Below are 26,673 nucleotides of genomic sequence, written 5' to 3'. Positions count from 1 at the left end.
TCTCTGCTGCTTCTCTTCCTGCTGAAATATCTGGAATTTTGCAACATTGTTTTGTGTTCACTGACTCTCCCTGTTCCTCTTTGTCTTTCCAAATGGGAATTCTTCCCCTTGTTCTGTTCTTTGCTTCTCTTTTCTGGTGCTGGGAGTCCACTTCCTTACTTTATCACCTAGGGCGGTGCCCTGATGATGTGAACTTCTCTTTTCTTTTTGTTATGCCATTGATGGAACTCCAGACCCATATCCAGAGACCTCTGAGCTACCATCATTTACACAAACCGTATGCCCCAAAAATCCAGTCTCAACCCAAAGTTTATTATCAGTTTGCTGCATATAGAGACATTCATTACAATGGAGTTACAGGCGCCTTTGTATTTACTTTTTTATGTGATAGAAAATAAACCCAAAGACTTACACATGAAAGAAGTGTACTCCTTTCTCCACTTTGCCCCCACTTTTTAAATTTCAGGTTCCTCAAGATAGAATTCCCTGTGTTCAGACAGACTTATCTTGCTGTCTGAAAGTAGAGTATTCCTATTTTTTCTAAGATGGTTTTTTGGATCTGACAATGCTCAAATTTTTTTCCACATAATTTCCCCAAGAACTGCATGGTATAACCTTTGAGTTCCCCAAACATATTTGGCCCAGAGCACCAAATAGAGGCCCAGCATTAGTGGAGGTCCCCCCTGTAAAAAGTTTTTTTCTGTATTAATCTGTGGCAGTAGCATTTTGTTTATTGCTTTAATATTATGCTTCTTACCTTCCTGCAATCTAAATAACTATATTGTAAAAATTTTAATCTTACTTCTCAGTATAGATTAATAGTCTGTTACTAAGAAATTTTTGTTACTAAGAAGTTTTTATTAGTAGAGTGTCCTTTTGAGCATGGCTACAATAGTATTTCTTGTGGCACTTTATTTGGAAGTTTTGGAATAATTTGTTAAATGGAGTGGAAAACTGATTGCAATGGAAAGCATAAAACTTAAATTCTATCCTTAACAGTTGTTTAACTCTTTGACAAGTCACAACACCTCTTCATAACACTTCATAACATCCCTGAACAAATTTTACAATGGGATTTTACAATGGTTTTACAAGGGACTCAAGCTGAACCCGTATAGTTTTCAAATCTGCCACGTAGGGCCTGATAGTACAGCAGTTTTTCAGACTGCTCCTTCATATTGCAAAAACCCATGAATACTTCTCAGGAGACAGTGAGATTCTGTTAAGTAGGTCCTAAGAAAATATTAGAACTGATTTGATGGGAATGTTTTATGCATACAGCATTAACTAACGTGCTTGTAACTTGAAGGGGTATGCCTGTGAATAAGGTTTTGATATCCTGTTCTATGTAGGATGAAGGAGTTGAATCTGATGATCTGAAGAGAGATTTGCCTCTCATGCCTCCACCTCCAGATTCCTGCAGCATGAAGCTGACCATCAAGGAGATCTGGTTTAGTTTTGCAGCTCCCACTAATGTGAGGTCTCCTGCACATGCCTTTTCAAGGTAAAAAGTTTGAAAACATAATGTGGATCCAGAGAGACAGTACAATAGATGTAACATTTGCCTTGCATGTAACTGACCTTGGGTTTGATCCCTGCACCAGATGGTTTCCTAGACCCTTCCAGGAGTGATCCATGAGAGCTCAGAGGCAGGAGTAAGCCCTGAGCACCACAGGGTATGGCTCAAAAACTACATGCACAGACACTTACACACACACACACAAACACACACACACACACACACACACACACACACACATACAGACAAATGCTACTTTTCATGTTTTTATGCAGCACACAATTCAGTTCTATTTATCTTTAAAGGTTATTTGTTTTATAGAACTAGTTTAGAGTTGCTTCCTTTTTGCCAGTCTTCCTTACTTGGTGCTTTCTGTCAACATATTTGAGCATCAGCCTTGCTTTTTGCATATCATTGGCTGTGACTTTTATATATTTATGCATGTACGGGGGCCCTTGTAGCAGAGCTCATAGTGTCCAGACTACTCACAGTGATTTGCACCCTCAGTTTGCTAGTTTGTTGTGGGAGTGGCATGCCATCTCAGGGGTTGAACTCCTCATGGCCTCACATACTGCCAGGGAGCCATCTCCTTGGATCTGCCATGGGTACATTTAGTTCTGTCACCTCTTTTTTTTCTCTTTAACCTCTTTAGAGTCCATTTCTCTCTCTCTCTCTCTCTCTCTCTCTCTCTCTCTCTCTCTCTCTCTCTCTCTCTCTCTCTCTCTCTCTCTCTCTCTCTCTCCTCTCTTTTTCTCTCTCTTATTTTCAAGTCAATTTACTTTATGGAAAAAAAGGAAAAAGTAATTTTGTGACCTTAACTTATATTTATTTTAATTTTAAAGGCAGCTGAACCTTTTAAGCACTGCAACTCCAGCTGTTGGTGCTTGGCTTGTTCCCATTGACCAACTCAAGTCATCTCTCAACAAGCTAGACACCGAGGGGACCTTGAGAGTCTGTGCTGTGATGGGTTGCATAATGACCGAAGCGCTAGAGGTATACCTTTTCACGTTACAGGAGTCTTGCAAAGTTAATTCTTGAAATGATCTTTTATATTTTTCACTGGTGTTGAGAACATTAGACCCGTACATTCCTAATTGCTATATATCTTTTATCTGTTGCATCTTTGGTAGATACTATCCTAATTTGGTTTTGCTTTATTCCAGAATAAAAGTGTACATTTCCCCCTGAGAAGTAAATACAACAGACTTACAAAACTTGCCCGCTTTCTCCAAGAAAACCCTTCCTGTTTGCTGTGTAATATACTGCACCACTACCTCCAGCAGGCAAATCACTCTGTCATTGATGATGCCACCATGGTATGTCACTTCAGCTTCTTGTGAACTTTAAGAAACCTCTGTTCTTGGGGCTAGGGTGATAGCACAGCGGGTAGGGTGGGTAGGGCGTTGCTTTGCACGTGGCCAACCTGAGTTCGGTTCCCAGAATCCCATATGGTCCCCTGAGCACCGCCAGGAGTAATTCCTGAGTGCAGAGCCAGGAGTAACCCCTGTGCATCGCCGGGTGTGACCCCCCAAAAAAAATTAAAAAAAAAAAAAAAGAAACCTCTGTTCTGGGGAGGACATCGGGAAGTCCATGGGAGAAAGAAAATCGCAAGCACTGTTGATAGCACTGGAGCTCACTGGTGTAGTGAGGGAGTCCCACCCAGAGGGTGTTAGAAGCCACGGATCCAGATGAGACTTAGAGGTTGACAGTGAGAAAGCTAGTCCTGAATGGATTCCTGAAGATACCACATAAAGAAAGGAGATAGAATAAGTGGTTAGAGGGGCACAGAATGATGAAGAGGGAAAGAAAAAGAAGTGGGAAGTAATTGGCAGAAGACAAAGGTACCATTTTTAAATCACCAGAGGCAGATTTCGCTAGAATATTTAATAAAATAAGGACTAATTAATGGAGGGGGAGAATGCATTTCAAAATAAATACATTATACTTAGGATCCTGAAAAAGCACTCCAGAAGCTAGCACATCACTATTAAGGTTAGAGCTTATGGCTTTCCTTCTTGCCACATTCTGATCAATAAAGAATATGAGGGTCAGAGTTCCCAAACTTCCTACTGATGGCCAGGCACACTCCTGATAAGCTCTCATAAAGGAATCTCATCTCACCCTGTGTGTTGAATTTGGGAGTTCCACTTGCAGAGGAACTTCAGAAATAGGGCAGGGGTCTCCAGCAGAGTTCTGCCTAGACAGGCAAAACCTTATGGTAGTCAGGGAAGCATAGAGGGGGAAGGCATTTTCTCCTTAGGTTGAGGCTCCCATATGGGAAGGAGGGTGACTTTTATTTATAATGATCATCATGTAATTCTCTTACCAGCAAAAAAAAAAAAAAAGCATTGTGAATTGGACACTTATTTAGGAGAATCTCAATTTTGCACCCATGTTTGTATTCTGTTTACCTGGTACTAATGGGTGGTATCTGACAAAAAGATACTCTTAGAGACTGAATTCTGTGCTCTCTTGTGTGTGCTTGTACAAATTATTTAATGTACAAGTTCTAGGTTCCTTGAGGTTTAAATGAATAAATATATGCAACATGCTTAATTTAGTAACTTATTCTAGTAAGTGGCTTCTGATCATACCCTTGTTTTACAGAGTGATGGACTTCCTGCCTTGGTAACTTTGAAGAAGGGCTTAGTTGCCCTGGCAAGGCAGTGGATGAAGTTTATTGTGGTGACGCCAGCTTTCAAAGGAGTTAGCTTGCATCGGCCAACCCAACCCCTGAAAACAAATTCGGCTACAGAGCAGGAACATGAAGACGGACTTGGACTGGATAGTGGAGGTGGTCTTCAGAGTGATACCAGTGCTGATGGTGCAGAATTTGAATTTGATGCAGGTAATTTTGTAAATATTTTAGTTAGACATAGTCCAAGTGATGGCTTTAATGATTTGTTTCCTAGATTTAAAACTTTAGTGACTAAATTCTGTAAGTATGATTTGCTTTAATTTAAGATGCTACTGATGTTGGAATCCTTTTACTGACTTGACTTTTTAAGTTTGTTTTATGAAATAAACTTCTAATCCGTGCAATACAAACAGCATTCTTTATGCATTGTGTGACACACATTTGTTTAAAGTTTGAAACTTGTAGTTTTCAGGAATTTAGTTACAGGTAAGTGGGACTCGCTTTGTTTCTTTCCTGATATTGTGAAGAGATTGATGTTGGGAAAGAAAAGGAAAAAAGTGAATATTATAAAAGATTCCACAGTATGTCAAGGAATGTGTAAATCTGAGTGTAGTCATACAACACGCAGTTGATGTCTTTAGAGCAAATATTCTCTGATCCATTTGCCCTTTGACCTGTTTCAGCCACAGTGAGTGAGCACACCATGCTGCTGGAAGGGACAGCCAGCCGACCCCCTCCTGGGGGCTCTGGACCTGTCACCGGCGCAGAGATAATGAGGAAACTTTCTAAGACTCACACTCACAGTGACTCTGCATTGAAGATTAAGGTAACATATTCTGCTTATTTGTGCTCAATTGTGAGGCTCACAGGAAAGGCCTACATTTTTATCTCATTTTCATTTTTTGTTTCATTTTTTTTTTGTGTTTGGTCCATGCCCAGCAGAACTCAGGGACTACCCCAAACTCAGTTCTTGGGCATCACTCCTGTTGGTTTCCAGGGAACCATATCGTGCTGGCAATTGAACCAAGGTCTCCCACATGCAAACCATGCACCCTGGAAGCCTTTGCACTCTCTCTCTCCAGTCCTAAACTTTCATTATCTGACATTTAAATATTATGTATCTACTCTAGTCCAAGGGCTGGAGCAATAGCACAGCCGTAGGGCGTTCGCCTTTCACGCAGCTGACCCGTGTTCGATTCCGCCGCCCCTCGCAGAGAGCCCGGCAAGCTACCGAGAGTATCTCACCCACACGGCAGAGCCTGGCAAGCTACCCATGGCATATTGGATATGCCAAAAACAGTAACAATAAGTCTCACAATGAGAGACTTTACTGGTGCCCGCTCGAACAAATCGATGAGCAACAGGATGACAGTGACAGTGACTCTAGTCCAAGAGCATTTTATTTTATTTTATTTTATTTATATATTGACTCACTGAGATACAGTTACAAAGCTTTCATGTTTGAGTTTCAGCCATACAGTGATCGAACACCCATCCCTCTACCAGTGCACATTTTTCCACTACCAACGTCCCCAGTATCCACCCCCTTTCCTCCTGCCTCTATGGCAGACAATCTCCCCCATACTCTCTTTTGTATTACTTGTTGTGAATAGCATACAGTGTTGTGGCCGTGCGCTCCTGGAATATAAGATTTTATTTTATTTTATTTATTTTTTTATTTTATTGAATTACTGTGAGATAATTATAAGCTTTCATGTTTGGGTTACAATCACAATGATCAAACACCCATCCCTCCAGGGTCTGCAGAAATCTCTGCAGCAGGCTGCTCAGTTCAGAGATTCTTTTGTGTGTCTCTGGATTATGGCTATTAAGGAGCTTAAATAACAGCCCAAGGCAGTTAATGGGCGTGACTTCCAGGGTCCAGTGAAGATGGGGGCCTGAGAAGAACCAGGGGCATGAGAAGGACTGGCTCATCCCCTATCCCTTGAGGCCTGGAGTTTGTTGTCACTGAACCCGTGTATCTTCACTTCTCATTGGATTCTGGAAGCTGGCAGCCGCTGGGGTTCTTGGCGGGCAGGTGGAGGGACGATACCTGCTCCACTCTGAGGCATTCGGCGAAGCTGGCCTAGCTTAAAGTCCAGAGGCATCTGCAGCAAGCTGCTCAGTTCGGAGATTCTTTAGTGTGTCTCAAAGAGCATTTTAATGTTGAAACTAACTAGTATTAGTTATGTTGAAATGAATCACTTATAGTGCTTTTCATAGTTTTATCATGAGTCAGTAATTGATGCCAAGTACAGATTACCAATTTTCCAGGGCTGGAGACACTTGCTTTACACATTACCAATCCTGGTGTGTTCTATGGCATCTCTCATGGTCCCCTGAGCACTCTTTCTTTTTTTTTTTTAATTATTTTTTTAATTGGATCTGAATGAGATACACAGTTACAAGTTGTTCATGATTGGTTTTCAGTCATATAATGTTCCAACACCGGTTCCCTTCACCAGTGTACATTTCCCACTTACCTATGTCCCCAGTTCCCCTCCTGCCTCCTCCCCCCCAACCCCCACCGCCGGCCTCTGTGGCAGGCACTTTTCTTCTCTCTCCTCCCTCCTCCCCTACCTCTCTTTCTTTTAGACATTATGGTTTGCAGTACAGGTAGTAAAAGGTTATCAGGTATTTCAGTGTTATTTTTCAACACTCAGTTTCTGTCCAAAGTGATCATTTCCAACTATTATTGCCATACTGGTCCCTTCTCTATCTTAACTACCCTTCGCTCCCAACACCCACACTTGTGGCAAGCTTCCAACCATTGACCTCCTAACCAGATAACTGAATAAAGAAACTGTTGTACATCTGTACAGTGGAATACTATTCTTCCGTTAGGAAAAATGCCGTCATGAAATTTGCTTATAAATGATTGGACATGGCGAGTATCATGCTGAGTGAAGTGAATCAGTAGGAGAGGAACTGCATTCGTTTGTGGGATATAAAAACAAAGTTGTATGAGACTAAAATCCAAGGCCAGGGAAAACAGGGGCTAGGAACCCTGAGCACTCTTATGAGTGATCCCTGAGCACAGAGACAGGCGTAATTCCTGAGCTCCTCTGCCTGTGGCTCAAAATAAAGCATTTAACCAAACTTTTTTTTTTTTAATGTAGGAGCACTGCTATTTATTCAGCCATTGATTAAGCTGATTGAATTGGGCATGAACTCCACATTACTTGTTTTTTCATTTTCTAATTTTATAAGTAAGTTCACAATGTTTGATTACCTTCAATATTCAAACACCTTCCCACCACCAAATTCGGGATGTTTCCATCCCAAGCCCCTATCCCTGTCCCAAAACACAACTGAAATAGTATATTTCGTATTGTCTGTTATGAAGAACTGCTGAACATGCTTACAAAAAATGTATTCTTAAAGGAAACAGTGTCAAGATTGTTCTGTTTTGGCAGGAGCCATTAAGACATCCTAATAGGATATCATTAACATGTTGTTAAAGTTTGGGTGATTTGAGCTTTGGTATATATATCTGAAAACATGTATATATGCGTATACACTATGATTTATTGCCTATCATCTGAACCCTATCAAACGTGGTGTGGTAATTATGGAGAATGGGTAAGGAGTGTTTTTGATGTGTCGTGTGGCTGCAAAAGCAACCATATGGTCCAGGAAAATGTTTACTCATATATAAGGCTCAGTGCAAGCACATGGGGAGCAGCCTTGAGCGTGGCAGCGGTTGGGTTCTTGGGGTTATTGGCTGCCGGGGCTGGGTCCCTTGGGATGGGGAGGGCTCTCACCCGTCCCCCTCTGGGGTGCCCCAGGTGAAACAGCCTGGTGCGGAGTCCCATGGCATGGTTATGGGGCCTCATGTTGTGCTCCCTTTCAGGAGAAGCAGCCATGTGATTTGGACGGTGGCTGATGATGAGATTATCTGGCGTCAGCAGGAGGTGGCTTATGGGCGTGACCCTTGGTCACCAGAGACTGGGGAAAGTGGGCAGAGGATCTCCGATCCTGGTCCCATTGAGCCCAGAGTCCAAGGTCACAAAGTTCCGCATTACCTGGATTCAGTTGGACTTCGCTCATGTGTGAGGCTCAGCCCAAGCGCATGGGAGTGGCCTTGAGCGTGGCGGTGGTTGGGTTGTGGAGGTTTTTGGCTGCTGGGGCTGGGTCCCTTGGGGCAAGGAGGGCTCTCACCCATCCCCCTCTGGGACGCTCTGTGTGAAACAGCCTGGCATGGAGTCCAGTGGCATGGTTATGGGGGCCTCGTGTTATGCTCCCTTTCAGAAGAAACAGCCTTGTGAGTTGAACGGTGGCCGATCTCCACATTATTTTTTTGTAATTCTATTCTGAGTGTTAATTTTATTTTATTATTTTGTTATTATTTTTTCCCTTTTTTGATTCATTGTGAGATAGTTACAAAACTTTCATGTTTGAGCTTGAGTCATCAGTCATCAAACACCCATCCCTTCACCAGTGCACATTTTCCACCACCAAAATCCCCAATATTGCTGTCCCCCCACCCCTGTTTCAACCCTTCCACTGCCTGTGTTGAGCTTATATAGCTGAGCCGGAGATGGTTTATGGGTATGTCTCCCACATACCTAACTTTTCGCCTTTTAATTTCTTGGTAAACTTGGTCCCAAGTTGTTGGGATCCTGCCAAAGGCACAGCAGCAATTTGGGGGTATCAGGAAGTCTGAAGGCACCATTAGGCTGCTGATGCACTCACCCCACAGGTACGGGTTGACCTGATGGCGGCACCATACCCCCCTTTTAACCAAGCTTTCTTTATGACTGTCTTTAAAAAATATTGAAAATGGTATGCAATAAAATATGATATTGAAAGTATTGAAATGTTTATGATTTTGTAATAGTTTTAACAGGAAGCCTTTTAGCATTTTAGCAGAACTTAGTATACAGTTTGAATTAGACTGTACAATGGCTGTGAGAAACTTAACCAATACTTGGTAAGATACATTGGTAGCAAAGAGATGGACTACCTGCCACCTCAGGAGATGACTATCTTGGTTTGTCTATTTGCTTTGAAATGAAACAAACTTTTAAGCACAGGGTGGCTGAGTCCTTTGGGGACTCAGTTCCAACAGTTGCATCCTTTGTAAGGTGGTTATAACAAAGAATAAAGGAACACATGAAAAGTGCCTAGGACAGTGGTTTCACACTTAAGTTATTACTGTAAATCATTTATTTTGGTAGTTTTCAGTAATCAGATAATTTTAATATTTAGGCAAATGATAAATAATGGGATATTTTAACTTCTTTTGAAAATATAGGTGTAAACTTACATAAATGTGCAGAATCCATAAGTTAAGTAAATAATTTTCTATCAGGAAAAATGTAGGTAAACAAAATAGAGACATGTGACAAAGGATGAATTTCCTCAAATAAAAAGATCTCCCTTGAGTCACTAACAAAAAAAAGCATACCTAAATAGAAAAATGGTTTAAAGGTGTTTCTCAGATACTTAGTTATAAGTAAAATGTCCTTTTCTACCTATCAGATTGACAAAATGAGAATACTTGTTTGTGTCTATTAAAGGTGTGAGACAAATCTTAACACAACATTGGCAGGACTACAAGTCTTGAAAGGACAGTTATCTGAGTTTTTAATATAGTGCCTCTTCAGGATCTGTGTCCATGTTCAGGAACTCTTATTTAAAAAAGTGAATGTCATATACACTGGAAAACATGTCTCCAAGGACTTCTTTCAGGATCATTTCTAACAGGAGAGGGGGTGGACAGTGTACATGACCACCCCTTTAAGGAACGACATTGTGTGATCTAGATAGGGGTGTGCTATGAAGACCGAGAGACTGGGCTGGGTCTCTAAGTGGGAGCAGTGGCCACTCAATGGAAAGTCAAGGATATTGTGTACCAGTTTGTTCCGAAAGGGTGGACCTGAGTCTGTACTTGTCCAGAGGACATAGTGGTATATGATAGCAGACTTACAAAAAAACAAATGAGGCCCTCTGGGGTATTTTTCACTGAATAAATACACAAGTAGTTTGACATACATTCTTTTTAAAAATTCGGACTACTAAGCTTTTTCTACTTCTGTGGTATGATTTTTAAGTCTTGGACACTTGTATTTCTCAGTCCCTTTACTAAGATTCTTTCATAATAGAAACTGGACACTGTAACTTCTGTCTTGGACTTTTCTTCTGAGAATTGCACAGTCTTGGGCTTATCAGAGCCCTGCTGAAATTCCAGCTTTCAGTCTCAAGGATTTCATCACTGAGTCACTAGGAAGAGCAGTAGAGTAGCAAGGCTCTTAGGGTCCGTTTTGCCGCCAGATGTTTCAGACTTGCAGCGGGGTGAATTACTTGTTGCAAGTGAGACCTGTTTGCTAGGGAACTGATGTGAGTGTGCTGTCTTCCTGTAGGGCGTTCACCCATACCACTCTCTGAGCTACACCAGTGGTGACACAGCCACCGATTCTCCAGTACATGTGGGACGCAGTTCAGGGGTACCAGTGAAGGAGAGTCCACGGAAGGAGAGTCTTCTCAGCTACTTGACAGGCAGCTTCCCCAGCCTGCACAACCTTCTGGAAGGCACTCCGCAACGCAGTGGAGCAGCCATAAAAAGCAGCTCACTGACAAGGACAGGTATTCCTTCAAGCGGACAGCTCCACACTCACTTCCTGGGGAGAGTTGGGATATACAAATGGTACCTGGATCTAATTGTAGACTTAGTTCTATAACTCATTTTTTTCTTCATATCTGATCTTTGAAAAAGTGGTTTTTGGAAAGCCACTATTTCAGGTTTGTACTTTGTTGTGTCTTCTGCTCTTTGGTTTGTTTGTTTCTTTGTTTAAATAGGGGCTATACCCAGTATAGTCAGGGGACTTAGGTCCACTTCTGGTGATGCACAGGCCCACCTATGGATTATATGCTTCAGTGCTTGGACCCAGAGATGTTGGGTGTTCATGTTTTAGGGCCACCAGGACCACACCTGGCAGTGTTGGGGATTGAACTCGAGGCTTCATAAATCTGCTAGACTTGTGCTCTACTACTGGAACTGTCTCCCCTGCCCCTAGTTCGCAGTTTTAAATTCTCCTTGACATTATTATGAACTTAGATTTGCTATGGGATCCTGTCTAGACCAGCTCAAAATGAATGCCCCATTATAATCAAATAAGTCACTTAATACAATAATTATTATTTACTATTGACTTAATAGTCTAGATATCAGCATCATGCTTTTGTATTTGAAATCATCAGCAAAAAAGGGATATATTTTAACATGGCTTTTCAAAAATACATTGATCGCATTTTCTGCTCCATCATGTGTTAAATGATACTGCCCTCATTTAAACTTTATTTTCAGGACATACAATGGCCACTGATATGCTGTCTGAGCACCCTTTATTGTCTGAGCCATCATCTCTGAGCTTCTATAACTGGATGTCACACGCTGTGGGCAATCGAGGCAGCAGCACGGTGCCGGAGTCTCCAGTCACAAAATCAGGGCACAGTAGCCTGCCCACAGGTATTGTCATCACACGTTTTTCCTGTCTAAAGGTGACTGTAACTAGAGCCTGTTCACTTTTCAGAAGCTGGTACAAACCTCACACTGTGCTGGGCCATGTCACTGAGCTCAGTGCATTCTGATGATGGTAGACCATCTCTGATACAGCAATGGGGTGGAGCCAGTTCCTGTGTTCCTAGGAGGGAGAGGCAACATGTCCAGTGTTCTTTGAAGGGTGGCAGATGTCATCCATTGTGGCTGGTTGAAGGGTCAAAATTCCTGAAATGGGAAAAAAAAAAGTACAGTCACAATATCACCACCTACAAGACAAAAATTGTTTCAATTTACTCTCGTGATTCTGAGACATGGCTAGCATCCCTGTTTTCTATATCACTACTGTCGCACTGTCACACTGTCATCCCATTGTTCATCGATTTGCTTGAGCGGGCACCAGTACCTTCTTCATTGTTGGATTTGTTACTGTTTTTGGCATATCGAATATACCATGGGTAGCTTGCCAGGCTCTGCCATGCTGGATGGATACTATCGGTAGCTTGCTGGGCTCTCCGAGAGGGATGGAGGAATTGAACCCGGGTCGGCCGCGTTCAGTATTTAGTAAATATTAAGATGTACCAAGAAGGATCAAACTCAATTTTCTCTCTCAAGATGGGGAATACAGGCATATGTTTGGTTAATCACAAGGAAGTATGTTTGGCAATGCCAGGGCAGCAGCCTCCTTCCTGTTATTAGGCTTTCGTGTTTTTGTTTTTGTTTTTTTGCTTTATACTGTTTGTATTCATGTAAAAATACATGTAAAATATTTGTGGAGTAGCTTTTGATCCTAGTTACTGAAGCAACTGATTAATTTGCATGATAGCTATTTGTTTTGCTGATAATTTCTCTTTGCACAGAAAGTACAAAATTATGAAAATCAATAGTTCTGTGACTCCTCTGTCCATTTTCTTACTGCTGTGTGGGCCACTTTGGAAATGGAGATGATTGTGAGAGGGAGGTGCTTCCACAGACTCTCAAGCCCCATCGGGGCTATTCTGTGACTTTTACCTTCTCAGAGATGCAGAAAGTGGGAATAGCTCCTCCAACCTTGCTCCTCTTTCCCTCTCCTTTGTCTGGGGTGAAATTGGACAAGGAAAAGGTACTCCTCCATCTTGATCCAGCCTTGGGATGGCCTTCTTGTATATAAGGAATTATGATACCCTCTGTCTTGAGTGAAAAATGGAGGGAATGACCTGCTTCCAAAGAACTGTCTTAAGTCTAATACACACTTTATGGATGAGGGTGACTGATATTTTCTGAAATTTCAGTTTATTTTCATTCTTTGCTCATATATCATGTCTATAGTATTTTGGGAGGGCGGGGAGTGGGCCACTCTCAGTTTTGCTCAGGAATTATTACACTTTGCTCCGTACTCAAGGATCACCTCCTGGGGGGTTCAGGACCCTATATGCTACTGGGGATTGAACTCGGTTTGACTGTGTGCAAGGCAAGTGCCCTAGCCACTCTACTGGGTCATTCTTGCACCCATCATGTCTGTAAAGTAATCCAAAAATGCTTTTTTTTCTTTCCTAAATTAAGTTGCCTGACAGTACACAAATTTTGTGTATGCAAACTTCACACAAATTTACTTTGTAGTAAACTTCATGTGTTTTTATTTCCCAGGGTTGTAATTTTTCTTGACTGTTTCCTCTGTTAGGTGTTGCACCCAATCTTCCCACGATACCCTCAGCCTCGGATTTCAACACCGTCTTGTCAAGTGACCAGAACACTCTGGATGGGACACATTCTCAGCACAGCACGAGTCAGGATGGTGAGGCAGGCGTCGAAGAAGCCAACCCAGGATTTCCTGCAGTTCAGCTTGCAGATGCTCAGGTGAGCCTGACTAATCCCTACTCACTATCACCCTTTCAGCAGTATCTAGCATTGGTACTGCCAAGAGAGGTGGCGGTAAAGAGTGACAGAAAGCTTTTCATTGATTCTCTTCTCAAAGTCTTCATGCAAAAGAGGTAGTGCACTTAAGTATCATAAGACATATTTATAGATGGTTTTGTTAATGTATTGATGTCTCAGATTTTTTTTTATGGAGACATGGTAGACATGCAACCTCTTTCAAGGCAAGAAGTAGAAATATTTAAATTAGCACTGCACTGCACTGTTGAACCATTGTTCATTGATTTGCTCGAGCGGGCACTAGTAATGTCTCCACTGTAAGACTTGTTACTGCTTTTTGGCATATCAAATATGCCACGGGTAGCTTGCCAGGCTCTGCCATGTGGGCTGGATACTCTCGGTAGCTTGCCAGGCTCTCTGAGAGGGATGGAGGAATCAAACCTAGGTTGGCCGCATGCAAGGCAAATGCCCTACCTGCTGTGCTATCACTCCAGTCCATAATATTTAATTTTTAATATTTAATATTTAAATTAACTAATTTAATTTTTCTTGAACACTCAAAACACAGGTTCAGGCTCAATGGAATATTTGTCCTTTTGTTTAATTTGAAAATGAGTAACATGAAATACTCAGAAATAATGCTTATTTTCAAGTAAAATTTGAGCTTTATTAGTCATGCAAGACCTTTTTTTCACATCATGTAATTGTAAGTGCCAAGGTAGGATAAGAAAAATCCATAGTGAAGAGCTTAATGTGGGACTCTGAGGAGAACAAATTCTGTTTTCCAGGTTGTTTTCAAGCCTCTGCTGAGTCATACAGGGATCCAGTCACAAGATACCATGCCTCTCAGCTACCGAATGTACTTTGGAGAGCATCTCTCATTCTCAGGGACTCTGGACTGCCTCAGAGCAGACATTGTGGATTCAGACACAGCCAAAGAGAGGAAAGGCAAAAGGGCAAGAAGGTGCCTTGCTTTGTGGTTGTTGTCTAAAATTTTGCACAAAGTTTATAATGCCTGTTTGTTTTTGAACTTACTTTCTTCTAATGCTAATGAGATAATTTTAATATATTAATGAGAAAATAGTTTCTATTTATTACCAAAATACTAAGCACATTTTCCTATTAAACTGTTAGTTTTATTATACTCATAAAATAATATCAGTTAATCATGAGGCCTATTTTGGGGCCTGTTTTTGTCCCAGATGGGGTCAGCTGAAGTATTTATGATGGTATTACACTTAGAATTTGTTTACTGTTGCAGAAGTTGGATTTCTGTGGGTGTGGGTTGTAGTTTTATATGTTTTACTTAGAATCTATTCCTCAGGGTCTTTCTGAAGTTACTTGTAGCAGGTGGTAGTTTTGACTGGGCCTGGAACAGGAGTCTTGTGAGTGTGCCTTTGGGAACAAAGGCATGAATTGACACAATGGGCCACTGGGGCAAATATCATAATTCCCCCGCAAAGTTCTTGTTTCTTTTCCTGCTCATGTAGGAAGTAGTTGGCCTACTAATAAGAGGTGACTAATCTTTCATGATATGTATAGGAGTAGTGGAATACAGACCCAGACAGCATTTATAATGAGATTTGCTATTTATTCCTGGTTTCATTCAGTTTGTGCTTTTTGCACAGTAGTAAATTTGAAGTAAAGTGTGTACTTATCAAACATATAGTAAGATATTTTTCCATTTGGAATTTTCTATTTAAAATTTTATTTGACTTAACAAAATCAGCTTTGGAAAAATCATAGCAATTATATATATATATAAATATAATTTAGTTAAATTTAATTTCAGAACTAAATATCACAAGACATTTTAATGATGCAGGAACATGGAAGCTGCATTTTCTATTTAAAACTAACCTCTCTTTGCTTTTCAGTCGCTTACCACTGAGCAAAGACCTTAAATGGAAGAAAGCACTCTCGGTGACCTCAGCCATCACTGAGTTGAGTGGGAGTTACTTAATTTTTTGGCCTTGAAAATGTTTGTCAAAACATTTAATATCCTGAGACCCTTACTATTAAAAGGAGAAATACTATTATATGGAGAAATGAAATATATAGTTAAAACTACTGTCTTGAACATTGTAAGTCAACATATTATAAATATGGAGGATTTCTTGGAGACTTCTCACAGAGCACGTTGAACAGGCCTGTCTTTTGAGTCTGCTTGTGGTTGCCATCTTGAACGGTCATCTTTTCTGTGTCTTGGCCACCTGTCCTGCGTTGTTCTATGGACCCCTTTGGTTTCCAACATTTCACCCTATGACTTGTCCAAGATTAGGAAGTATCTTCATGAGCTCTTTTGACTCTGAAGGTCTTTGCCAGCATGACATCCTCTGGGTCATCCTCCTTTTGTGCCAGAACCTCTTTCCTCTGTGCCTTATTTACTCCCTCTGACTATATTATCAAGAGTTTATAGAACCATGATAAGTCAATATTCCCAAGGCAGCTCTTTCTTCTAAAACCCATGCCTGGGGCTGGAGCAATAGTACTGCGGGTAGGGCTTTTGCCTTGCATGCGGCCAACCCAGGTTTGATTCCCAGCATCGCATATGGTCCCCGAGCACTGCCAGGAGTAATTCCTGAGTGCAAAGCCAGGAATAACACCTGTGCTTAGCCAGTTGTGACCCAAAAATAATTAATTAAATAAATAAATATAAAACACATACCTATTTAATTTCACATCAGTATTACCCCTTTTCTGCTTTACTGCATTTTCAGGCTCTCTGTCTAGTTCTCTCACTTGATTATCTCCTTCAGTGACTCATCATGTGTGCTTATTTCCAAGAGGTAGCATAATCACAGGCGTGACTAACTGTGAAGTGAATACAAGTGTGCACTGACTTCTCCCTGATAGATGGGGACAGTTACCAGGACAATATCTGTTCAGGCACAGCCACTGGGCAAGCTACCCCTTTCCTTTCGCAAGAAGAATTATATTTTTTAACTTAACTGCAATTATGAACATATGGAGTAAGATTAGGAAGGATAACTTAGGGTCCAGCTTCCAACTTATAAAAGCTAACCCAGTGAAAAGGAATTTTCAGCTTGATATCCAACCTGAAATTATTTAAGTTGTTTGTAACATATTTCATGTTAGAGACATTTGTTAGTAAACTAATAAAGATTATGTGGTTCTGGCAAAAAGGGAATGAAAAACTTCTCATTTCCTTCTGTTTTCCCAATTTTAGACAAGGCCATGTGAATCTCCCTCCCCTGGAGTTCAAACCTGCCTTGATGTTGGAGACCTTTAGCATTAGTGCTGTGGTGATGGAGAAGTCGGTATGCACCCCCCAGAACTCGGCCAATGCCTTTTCTTTTCATGATCTCAACAAGCGCTATTATAATACCTTTCACTGCAACTTCACTATTTCCTGCCAGTCAATAAGCCAGCATGTAGATATGGCTTTGGTCCGTCTCATTCATCAGTTCAGTACAATGATAGATGACATCAAAGCCACTCAAACAGACATTAAACTCAGCAGATACACAGCTGGATCAGCTTCCCCTACACCTACCTTTAAAACCAGGAAACACCGTGACTTCCGCTCTTCTGACTTCAGTCGCAGCTCTAGAGGGAGCCTTAATGGTGGCAATAGAGTCAACAATGCAAAGAACAAACGGGCTAACAATGAAAATAACAAAAAAGAATCTCGGAACAGAAATTCTTCGGGAAGACCTGAAAGAAGAACTTCCAAAGTGTCTAGGAAAGGTTCCAAAGATGTGGTGGACCACATGACTATCCACATGGATGACTCTGATTCAATTACTGTGTCAGAGCAAAGTGAACCCTCAGCCGAGTGCTGGCAGAACATGTACAAACTGCTCAACTTTTATTCACTGATCTCTGATCCAACAGGAATATTGGAGAAATCTTCAGAGACATTTGGACCAGCAGGTAATGGACATTTTATATTTAAAGATTTTCTTTAAAATAGCAATCATATTTAAAAAAAAGATAACTCTGCCTTAGTATTGTAAGTGGATCATTAACCTGCAGAGAAAATTTGGCAGTTGCCCAAAGAGAAAGAATGATCATGGCAACCAGGCTTCTGTCATGGGTTTTCACCCTTTGGTGCTTTCCATAGCAGGCTCTGGCTCTCCTGCCTTCAAGGGAGCCAGGGGAAGTGTTGAAACACTAAAACTCACAGTGGTAGGAAAAAGAAAATGGCTGGTTTGGACTGTGAAGGAAAGAAAGCAAGATGAAGTTTGGGATGCTCTCATGTTTCACAGCCCTTGTACCTAAATCCCCATGTTCCCACTGCTTCTCACAGGCGTTCGAAGCCCTACAGAGCCAACATGTAAAGTGGTGTTTGAGAATGAGCAAGATAGTAACAGTTTGACCAAGACACAGAGGAAGCGTAGCTTGGTAACTGCAGACCCTCAGCATGTCACTCTGATCGTGTTTGGCATTGGCATGGTGAACCGCACACACCTGGAGGCAGACATTGGGGGACTCACCATGGAGTCTGAACTGAAGAGGATCCATGGAAGTTTCACACTGAAGGAGAAGATGAAAGGTGTGGTCTTCTTGTGTGGGGATGCCTCTTCTCTGAGAGGGTCAAGGCTCTATCTCCTCTTGCTTCTGAGATTTCCATACCACCAGGCCCTTTATGCATGAGGGGTTTTTGAAACTACCATCTGGTTAGCCTCAGCCCAGTGTTGACACATTTTTTTTTTTATCATCTCTACAAATAAAATTTAAAGGATAAAATTTTTTAAAGTGTTCAAAAAAGTTTAACAACTTTTACTGTAGTGTAAAAATGTCACTGAATATATTATGGATGCAATGCAACTTTATTACACGGTGCAGTTTTCTTATTTCCAAAATTTCTATTTTTTTCTCTCACGTTTAAGATGTTTTACATCAAAAGATGACAGAGACTTGTGCCACTGCCCACATTGGTGGGGTTAACATAGTGCTGCTTGAAGGAATCACACCAAATATTCAGTGAGTATCCAGGTTTACTATTTCTTTAAACTTGTTTGGTGTCATTTATAGGAAACTTAAAATTCATTGGTTGAATCCAACTATACCTGATGAGTTTTGAGATTTATATACTTTACATTCCGTGTTACTGGAATTCTATCCCTAAGAATATCTCTAATGAGTCTTTTTTCGGTAAAAGTATCTTTGCCTTTCAGTTTACTGTAACTAGCCTCCACCCCACTCCACCCCACCGAAAGTGTACTTCAGTACATTGTTTAGTTGTATGATAAGAAAAATAAACTGCACATTTTAGTTGAATACACAGGGAAGGCAAAATGTTCACTAATTCATATTAATCAACTGTATAATTCATATAATCAACTGTAATTATGCCCAAAGAATAGAAATAGCTTTTTTATTTTTATATCATTAACCACTACTATATTCACATTGGACTGGAGTGAGCACAGCAGGCAGGGCATTTGCCTTGCATGCAGCCGACCCAGGTTCAATTCCTCCGACCCTCTCAGAGAGCCTGGCAAGCTACTGAGACTATCCCGCCCGCTCGGCAGAGCCTGGCAAGCTACCCATGGCATATTCGATATGCCAAAAACAGTAACAAGTCTCACAATGGAGATGTTACTGGTGCCCACTCAAGCAAATTGATGAACAACGGGACGACAGTGCTACAGTGCTATATTCACATTGGGTTTTAGAACTTTCTTTTGTCATTTTTGCATTTAAAGAATAAGCCTCAGTGACCTTTCTAATGATTTGGGTTAGTCTTTTGTATAGCTTTGGTACAGTTTACCATAACAGTGCTTTTCTTTTGAGTCTTTGCTCTTTTTCCTTAGTTCTATTCTTGCATCTCTTCAGAATTGCTGGTAATGATTACCTTTTTAACATATTGTTCAGAACACTAACTTCTGTCAGTAGTTTTAACCGTTGAATGTTTGTGTACTCGAGAGTGAGTATACAGCTCACTAATACGTCATTGATAGATTTTTATCATTGACTTTGTTCATACACTTGGCAGTAGAACATTTATTCCTAAGTTCCTTTCTCTGAAGCAGTTTTATGCCATAACCTAAAAATGTTTGTGGTAATTTAGATTATATTTGAGAATTTTCTTTTGTAAAATCATAAGGCATTATTGCCATCTTAATGCCATCCCCCAAAGTATCTGTCTTACTCAAAATACCAAAGAGGGCTTGCTCTTAGGTCTGTACTCAGGGATCACTCCTGGCATTGAGGGGCCCTATGGGATGCTGCAGATCAGAACTGTGTCCATTGCTTGCAAGACAAGCACTCTACTAGCTGAACTATGACTCCAGCCCCTAAGCATATGATTTCAGTTAGCATTATAAAACTTCAGTGCTAGTCTTAGATGAACTCTTTTAGGCTCAAAATTATATGTAAAATGCCATAATATTTATGGCATAATATTATGCCATAAAATGCCATAATATTTTTAAAAAATGGATAATATGATAACTGTTTTAGGAAACACTTCCTGAACTGAATATTTAAATCTTGATGAGGAAGTTTGAACTTGGAAGTCTAGAACAAAAGAGAGAATATTTCATCACAATTTCCAAAATGTGTTCAAATCACATTTCCTAAGCAGTGTTTTCAGGAAATACTCTTAGTAACTTCAGTAATTTGAGAGGGATCTTTTTAGTTCAGTTAGTGTAGTGGAAGGTGCTATTATATAGATACTAATGACTAGCTGAAGATACTAATGACTGGCCTTTCATGACTTTATTTAATTTCCTCCTCACAGATATGCTGTGAACTAAGGTAGTTTGATTCCCATTTTACAGAACAAATTTTTTAATTTGAGGGGAAGAAAGATCAAAATCTACCCATAGTGTTTAGTGTTAAGTGCTGCCTTTTCCACCTCACTTGTGCAGAAAGTCATCAGGGACTCTGGCTCCAGGTTGCCTTGTCAGCTGTGAACTGAAAGCCACCAGTTCCTTTAACCTCTCTGAGAAAAGCTGATATTTTGGCTGTGTCCTTTGCATTGTGCTCTCTAGGGCTTCTTCTTATCCCCGTTATCCGTAAGAGAAGGGCCTCAGACAGCCTTTAAACTTGGAGGATATAATATTCATAAAGTATGTGAAGTGTTCGTACTTGTCTTTAAAAACCAAACACAAATCCCTTATGTTTGGTTTGAAAAATAAGTTATTACTTTCAAAGATTTGAAATACTAAGACTTTCTGCATTCTTTTGCTTCACTTTCCTGATTTCATTTAAGAGAAAATGTAAATCTAAAAAAGTAGCTGAAAAGAGTCTTTAATGAAACATTTTAAAGTGGAAATAAAAGCTTTTCCTTATCTGAGCATGTTGTTAACAGTCTGCACCTGAATGCTCACTCCTTCTCTTCTGTTCTGCTCCCTCGACCTTCGTCTGTAGGTTGGAGGACTTTCCTACGTCTCCTACAAGCACAGCCAAACAGGAATTTCTGTACGTCTTTATTCCTTTCTAGACTATCTGCATGGCTGTAAATGTCTGTAGTTATTACTAATGTGTGGTTTTATAGCTTAAAGCTTACTGGTTTCAAGAAAAACCCACAGGTAAGGGCCACCTTTTTGGTAATTTCTATCTAGTTTTGTTGCTGAAACATTATAACCCTATAGTGTGTGTGGCTTGTGCTCTTTTGAAAACACTAAAATTTATCACAAATCCTCTTTAATGTGTGATATGATGACAGGAGCTAAAACATTTCACTTTGCAAATGAGTCCAGTAATTGGAGTAAATATAAACACTAATATGTGGAAAGAGCTCAGTGATATAATTCTAATCATATGATGGGGAGACAGTTCCTTTGACTGTAGTTTAGATTCTGAGAGCTGGATCTGATCCGTGTCATATATGACATAAAATTCTCCCAAGTGCTGCATGGTCAGCACAAATCACACTGGTGTGTGACATAGCACAGGCTACTCTTTGGACATTTACTATAAAATTTGAAAAATGATGAATAAATAGATAGATAAATTTTTATTTTCCCTGTTGGAAAATGATCATTCTCGGTGAGATTTGCAGTAAGATTGTTATTGCAACCAGCCATGGACAAAATAGCCTCACTTAACAGTCCTGTGTTGGGATAATATAATCTTAATAAGGAAATGCATTTTGATTTTTTCTGGAAACCATACTTTTATGTTAGTGTCATGTAACAAACTTAGTAAAACCTGTTACTAGGTTTTCTATTATTAGAAAATATTACTTGATAATAATCTATCCTTTGGTAGTGAGAGTAGTTTGAGATCTATTATTTCTTTCCTGTTTTAGTCACTGAGTCATCCACATGTGTAACCAATAAAAGGTAAATTCTGTTTGACTTTAGCAGGAACACTTTAAAATAAAATTGTTTTATTTGTTTTTATTGGGGTGGAGCACACCTGGCAATGCTCGGTGGTTACTCCTGACTTTACATGTAGAAATTACTCTTGGTGATGTTCGGGAGACCATATGGGATGCCAGGGTTTGAACCCAGGTCATACACATGCAAGGCAAATGCCCTATCCACTGTACTAGCACTCCAGTACCAGAGGGGATGAGTCTTTTTTTTTTTCCACCAATAAAATGTTTTACTTTTCATAAATGGAAATTATTTCACAATTAATGTTTTTGACATAATTTTATTCTTTTTTAAATTTTTATTTTATTTTATAGACTTACACACTTTCATGATTAGGTTTCAGTCATACATACAGTGGTCGAGTACCCATCCCTCTACCAGTGACCATTCTCCACCACCAATGTTCCCAGCATCCCCCCCCTCCCTGCTACCCCCGCCCCATCCCCCCATTCCTCTGGGCAGGCACACTCCCCTTTACTCTCTCTCTCTCTCTCTCTCTCCTTCTGGGTGTTATGGTTTGCAATACAGGCAGTAAGTGGCCATCATGTTCAGTCTATAGTCTACTTTCAGCACACATCTCCATCCCTAGCAAGACCTCCATGAATCCTTTACTTGGTGGTCCCTTCTCTATATCAGCTGCCTTTCCCCCAGCATGTGAGGCCAGCTTTCAAGCTGTGGAGGAATTCTTCCGGCCCTTATCCCTACTATCCTTGGGTGTTAGCCTCCCATTATGTTACTTTCACTGTATCACTGCCATCCTGTTGTTTGTCAGTTTACTTGAGCGGACACAAGTAGCTTCTCTATTCCTCCCAGCCCTGAGATTTTAATTTTAGCAGCCTCTCCTTACTCATCATTCCCAACAATTGGAGGCTCTTTCTGGGTCAGGGGAATGAGACCTATCATTACTGTTTTTGGCATATTGAATACACCAAGGGTAACTTGCCAGGCTCTGCCTAGGCAGGCGGGATACTCTCAGTAGCTTTCTGGGCTCTCCAAGAGGTATCATCATCATCATCATCATCATCATCATCATCCCATTGATTGTCGAATTTCTCGAGCGGTCTCAGTAACATCTCCATTCGTCCTAACCCTGAGATTTTAGAAGTCTCTCTTTACTCGTTTGAGAGGCTCTCCCATGCAGGCAGGAAACTCTCGGTAGCTTGCCGGGTTCTCCCAGAAGGAGAACTAGGCTACAGGATGTCCAGGAGCTTGGTTTTAAGTCTCTGGATGTTGGCCGTTGGTGGGATTACACGGTGCCGGGGTGTTTCTGGGTGTGACTGCCTAGCTACTGGAAAATGGGGGATCTGGGTGGAAGAGGCCCAGTCCTGATCCGAGCAGGCTTGGAGATCTCAGCCCCGAGTCCCACACACCTGGGTCCCTCTGCCGGTTCCTTCATGCATGAGGCTTATCCAAACATGTGGAGAGGGACCTTGAGCATGGCTGTGGCTGGGCTCCGGAGGTTTTCGGTTGCAGGGGCTCTGCTGAGGGTGGGGAGGGAAACTGAAACCCACCCCCTCTGAGGGGCCCCAGTGAAGACAGCCAGGCTCAGGGGCAAGAGACTCTCTTGAGTATACACATATACTGTCTCCAAGAGGTATATATGTACATATATACACACACATATACAATTATTCCCAATGAACAAGGAATAATAAAAATAGAAAAAAGAAAGAAAATAGATTACTGATTGGCTACAGTGACTATCAGTGTCCCTCAACCAGAGGCAAGATGGCCTTCCTCATGGGTCCAAGGACATCCAAGGAAGGGGGTACAGGTGTCAATAACATAAATGGGAGAGCCATGATAAGACTAGGCGAAGCTGGTAGAACAGACAGACACAGTTGGAAAGAGACTAATAAAGGGTGGGTTAGGTGACGGGAAGGAGTGGTGATAAGGGTTATGGTGCTCTCTTTTGAGGACCTTGATAATGTCCTGATTGATTGTGGTGATAACAGTACCCTGGGAATATAACAAAACCCATGGACTTATATGCTCCAAAGAGGTGGCCTGTGTAATGAGAAATAGAGGGTCTCCAGAAGTGATTAACTTCAGGCATGTCAAGGCTGAGGGACACAGGAGTGCCAGGGCTCATGCTTTAGCTTCCCAACAACCCCCTCTTCCCCTGGGCAGAGGTAAAGGGGAGATTCTACTTCTTGGGGGGCACATGCTGTGGTAGTGGCCTTGGGTACAGTTGAAGGATGTTTTCTGCTTGTTTGTTTAAAGTGGTGGGTTTCAAGAGGGGGGAAAGAGAGAGGAAGAGAGTTACTTTATATTCCACAAATGAGTGCAGTCATACTATGTCTGTCCCTCTCTTTCTTACTCATTTCACTTAACACAGTACTCTCCATGTCAGTCCACTTATATGCAAATTTCATGACTTATCTTTTCTAACAGCTGTATAGTATTCCATTATGTAGATGTACCAGAGTTTCTTTAACCAGTCATCAGTTCTCAGACACTTGGGTTTTTTCCATATTCTGGCTATTGTAAACATACAAGTGCAGCAATAAACATACAAGTACTGCAATAAACATACAGTGCAGATATAATTTCTACTGTGCTGTTTTGCATTTCCGGGATAAATTCCCAGAAATGGTATTGCTGGGTCAAATGGGAGTTCAATTTCTATTGAGAAATGTCCATATTGTTTTCCAAAAGGGCCTTGACAATGTCCTGAAATTGATTGTGGTGATAACAGCACCCTGGGAATATAATGCCCAGTTGGCATTCCTACCAGCAAGAAGGAGAGTCCCCTTCTTCCCACATCATGCCAACACCGGTTGTCTTTGTTCTTTTGGATGTCTGCCAGTCTTGTGGTGTGAGACGATATCTCATTGTTGTTTTGATCTGCGTCTCCCTGATGATTAGTGATGAAGAACATTTTTTCATATGCCTTTTAGATTTCTTCATTGAGAAAGTTTTGTTCATTTCATTGCCCCATTTTCTGATGGGATTGGATGTTTTCTTCTTGTAGAGCTCAACCGGGCCTTGTATATCTTTGATATTAACCCCTTATCAGATGGGTATTGGCTTCAGAGGGTGTGTTCTTTTATATTACGCTTGTTCAGTTTCTTGTGTTCACCATTATTTTGGTGAGGTTGGAATAGGCTACTGGACTATTGGCTTAATGTAATTGGAATAGCCAGGATGTTCTCCTCAGAATTAGGTAACAGAGGTGATCTTGCAGTTCCCTGGGTCTGTTTTCAGGCATGTGTCTTGATAGTGGAGGATTGCACTGTTGTGGGGTCACACTGATCGTTTAGCAGTTGATCCACATGTACATTATGTCCTGGGTATTCTGCTAGGCTTCAACAGTAAGCTGAGAGATGCTTTCCTGCTTTGGTAGAACTTGGAAGCCACTCCTGATTTTGAGGGGTAAGGATTAGCATGCAAGGTATGATTGCCACATGGTGAAGAAAACCCCAGTGACTTTTAATATTTGACTGAATAACGTGATCACATTACTTATGTGAAAGTTGCAAATACTTGAGGGCAAAACTGGACTGAAACTGACGGCATCAGGTAGGACAGATCTGGACAGGGATATCAGTCCATCTTTGTACCTCTTTGTACCTTGGTACCTGGTTGGGCAGGAGGCCTAGGGGTCAAGGCAAGAGAGTAGGAGGAGTGTAGACACTCAGCATACTATAGATAGGAAGGTTTGCCTTTAAGGCTTGCCTTTAAGGCCAGCCTGCATGAAGGAAATAATAAGAGAAAATACCTTTGTCTGATAAGCACTATAGTTGTTGAAGATCTGGAGGAACCTTATAAAGTACTTTTTATGTCTTCCTCACCCTAACTTCTTGGTCACTTGATAGAAGCTGTTCATATGCCAGGAGTACCTGGTGTACATGTGTTTATAATCTGCTCTTTGGAGAGATTTTTGACTATTGTGTAGATGTCTTATACATGATGCATGCTATATGACTTTTCAAGAATTGCTTGACTTAAAGAATTGTGATTAGGTAACTTATGTAAGCAACTTTTTGAGAATACTGATATCTTCTGTGCCTTATTGTATCTCTAATACATGCAGTTTCTTCAGAATCCACCAGATGTTCTTGGCAGGTTTTTGCTGTCTCATCAGAGTAGGAATATCATGTTTGTATGTATGGGCATGGTATCCAGGACTCCTTACCGTGAAGCTGACATCTGAAAGCCAGGGATTCTTTATGGGGAAAAAAAGGGAATACTGTCTGACCTGGTCCAGCCTGACTTTGGGGGTATAATGGAAACCCACTCTGTGTCTGTGTGCACTCAGAGCTGTATTGAAATAGACTCCTGAGATTGCATGGGTGTGGCAGAGAAGGAGAGTAGAGTGTCCTGAAAACAGGTTCCCTGATGGAACATACAGTGACTGAGTGCTGCTGTAGGGAGAAAGCAGTGCATATATGTGTTCTGGCTCATTTCGGAATGGATTTTAAAGTGGAATCTCACTGAAGATTAATTATAAAGACACATCTTAGAAAGGATTGAAAATCCAGTCACTGGTCAAATAGTCACATCTTAGAATCTGCCTTCATGCTGATTAATCCAATCTTAGACATTTTCTCCTATCAGTAATAGTCTTTGAGAATAGTTGCCTCTCTGGAAGGAATCATCCAGTTCTCTCATGCTCATTGTTTTAGATAGTACCAAGTTTCACTCTGGGTAAAAATTACTAAGACCACTGTTGGATTTCTTATTTTTATTCTGATAGAGGTTAAATTTTTGAGTTGATTCTTTAGAGATTTGAGACTATAATTGTTTAGTGGATCCCTTGTAGCCTTTGTAGAAATAAATACACATGAATTGACATGTATTTCATTGAAATGTGCATTTTATGTAGTTTGCCAGATCCATCCATGAGACTCTTGCCCTTTTG

The 26,673-nt window shown here is 40.9% G+C and overlaps 1 protein-coding gene across 7 annotated transcripts in view; it reads left to right on the top strand.

Moving 5' to 3' along the window:
* BLTP1 (bridge-like lipid transfer protein family member 1) overlaps positions 1-26,673 on the top strand; it is a 193,215-nt gene that overhangs the window by 109,657 nt on the left and 56,885 nt on the right. For 4 of the 7 annotated variants that reach the window (XM_055144298.1, XM_055144299.1, XM_055144301.1 and 1 more), the window contains exons 38-51: positions 1,353-1,504; positions 2,362-2,512; positions 2,683-2,835; positions 4,127-4,367; positions 4,841-4,983; positions 10,523-10,745; positions 11,467-11,628; positions 13,319-13,494; positions 14,301-14,476; positions 15,390-15,455; positions 16,703-17,409; positions 17,786-18,031; positions 18,369-18,462; positions 20,857-20,907. In XM_055144298.1, coding sequence (XP_055000273.1) covers positions 1,353-1,504; positions 2,362-2,512; positions 2,683-2,835; positions 4,127-4,367; positions 4,841-4,983; positions 10,523-10,745; positions 11,467-11,628; positions 13,319-13,494; positions 14,301-14,476; positions 15,390-15,455; positions 16,703-17,409; positions 17,786-18,031; positions 18,369-18,462; positions 20,857-20,907 — 2,741 coding nt within the window. The remainder of the gene's footprint in view (positions 1-1,352; positions 1,505-2,361; positions 2,513-2,682; positions 2,836-4,126; positions 4,368-4,840; positions 4,984-10,522; positions 10,746-11,466; positions 11,629-13,318; positions 13,495-14,300; positions 14,477-15,389; positions 15,456-16,702; positions 17,410-17,785; positions 18,032-18,368; positions 18,463-20,856; positions 20,908-26,673) is intronic. The other 3 variants (XM_055144300.1, XM_055144302.1, XM_004606218.2) reach the window with 1 other exon arrangement.

This window comes from Sorex araneus, chromosome 7 (assembly GCF_027595985.1).
Source record: "Sorex araneus isolate mSorAra2 chromosome 7, mSorAra2.pri, whole genome shotgun sequence".
In the NCBI taxonomy this organism is placed as follows: domain Eukaryota; kingdom Metazoa; phylum Chordata; class Mammalia; order Eulipotyphla; family Soricidae; genus Sorex; species Sorex araneus.
Note: the sequence above shows the minus strand (reverse complement) of the source record. Positions and strands in the feature narration are given on the sequence as shown.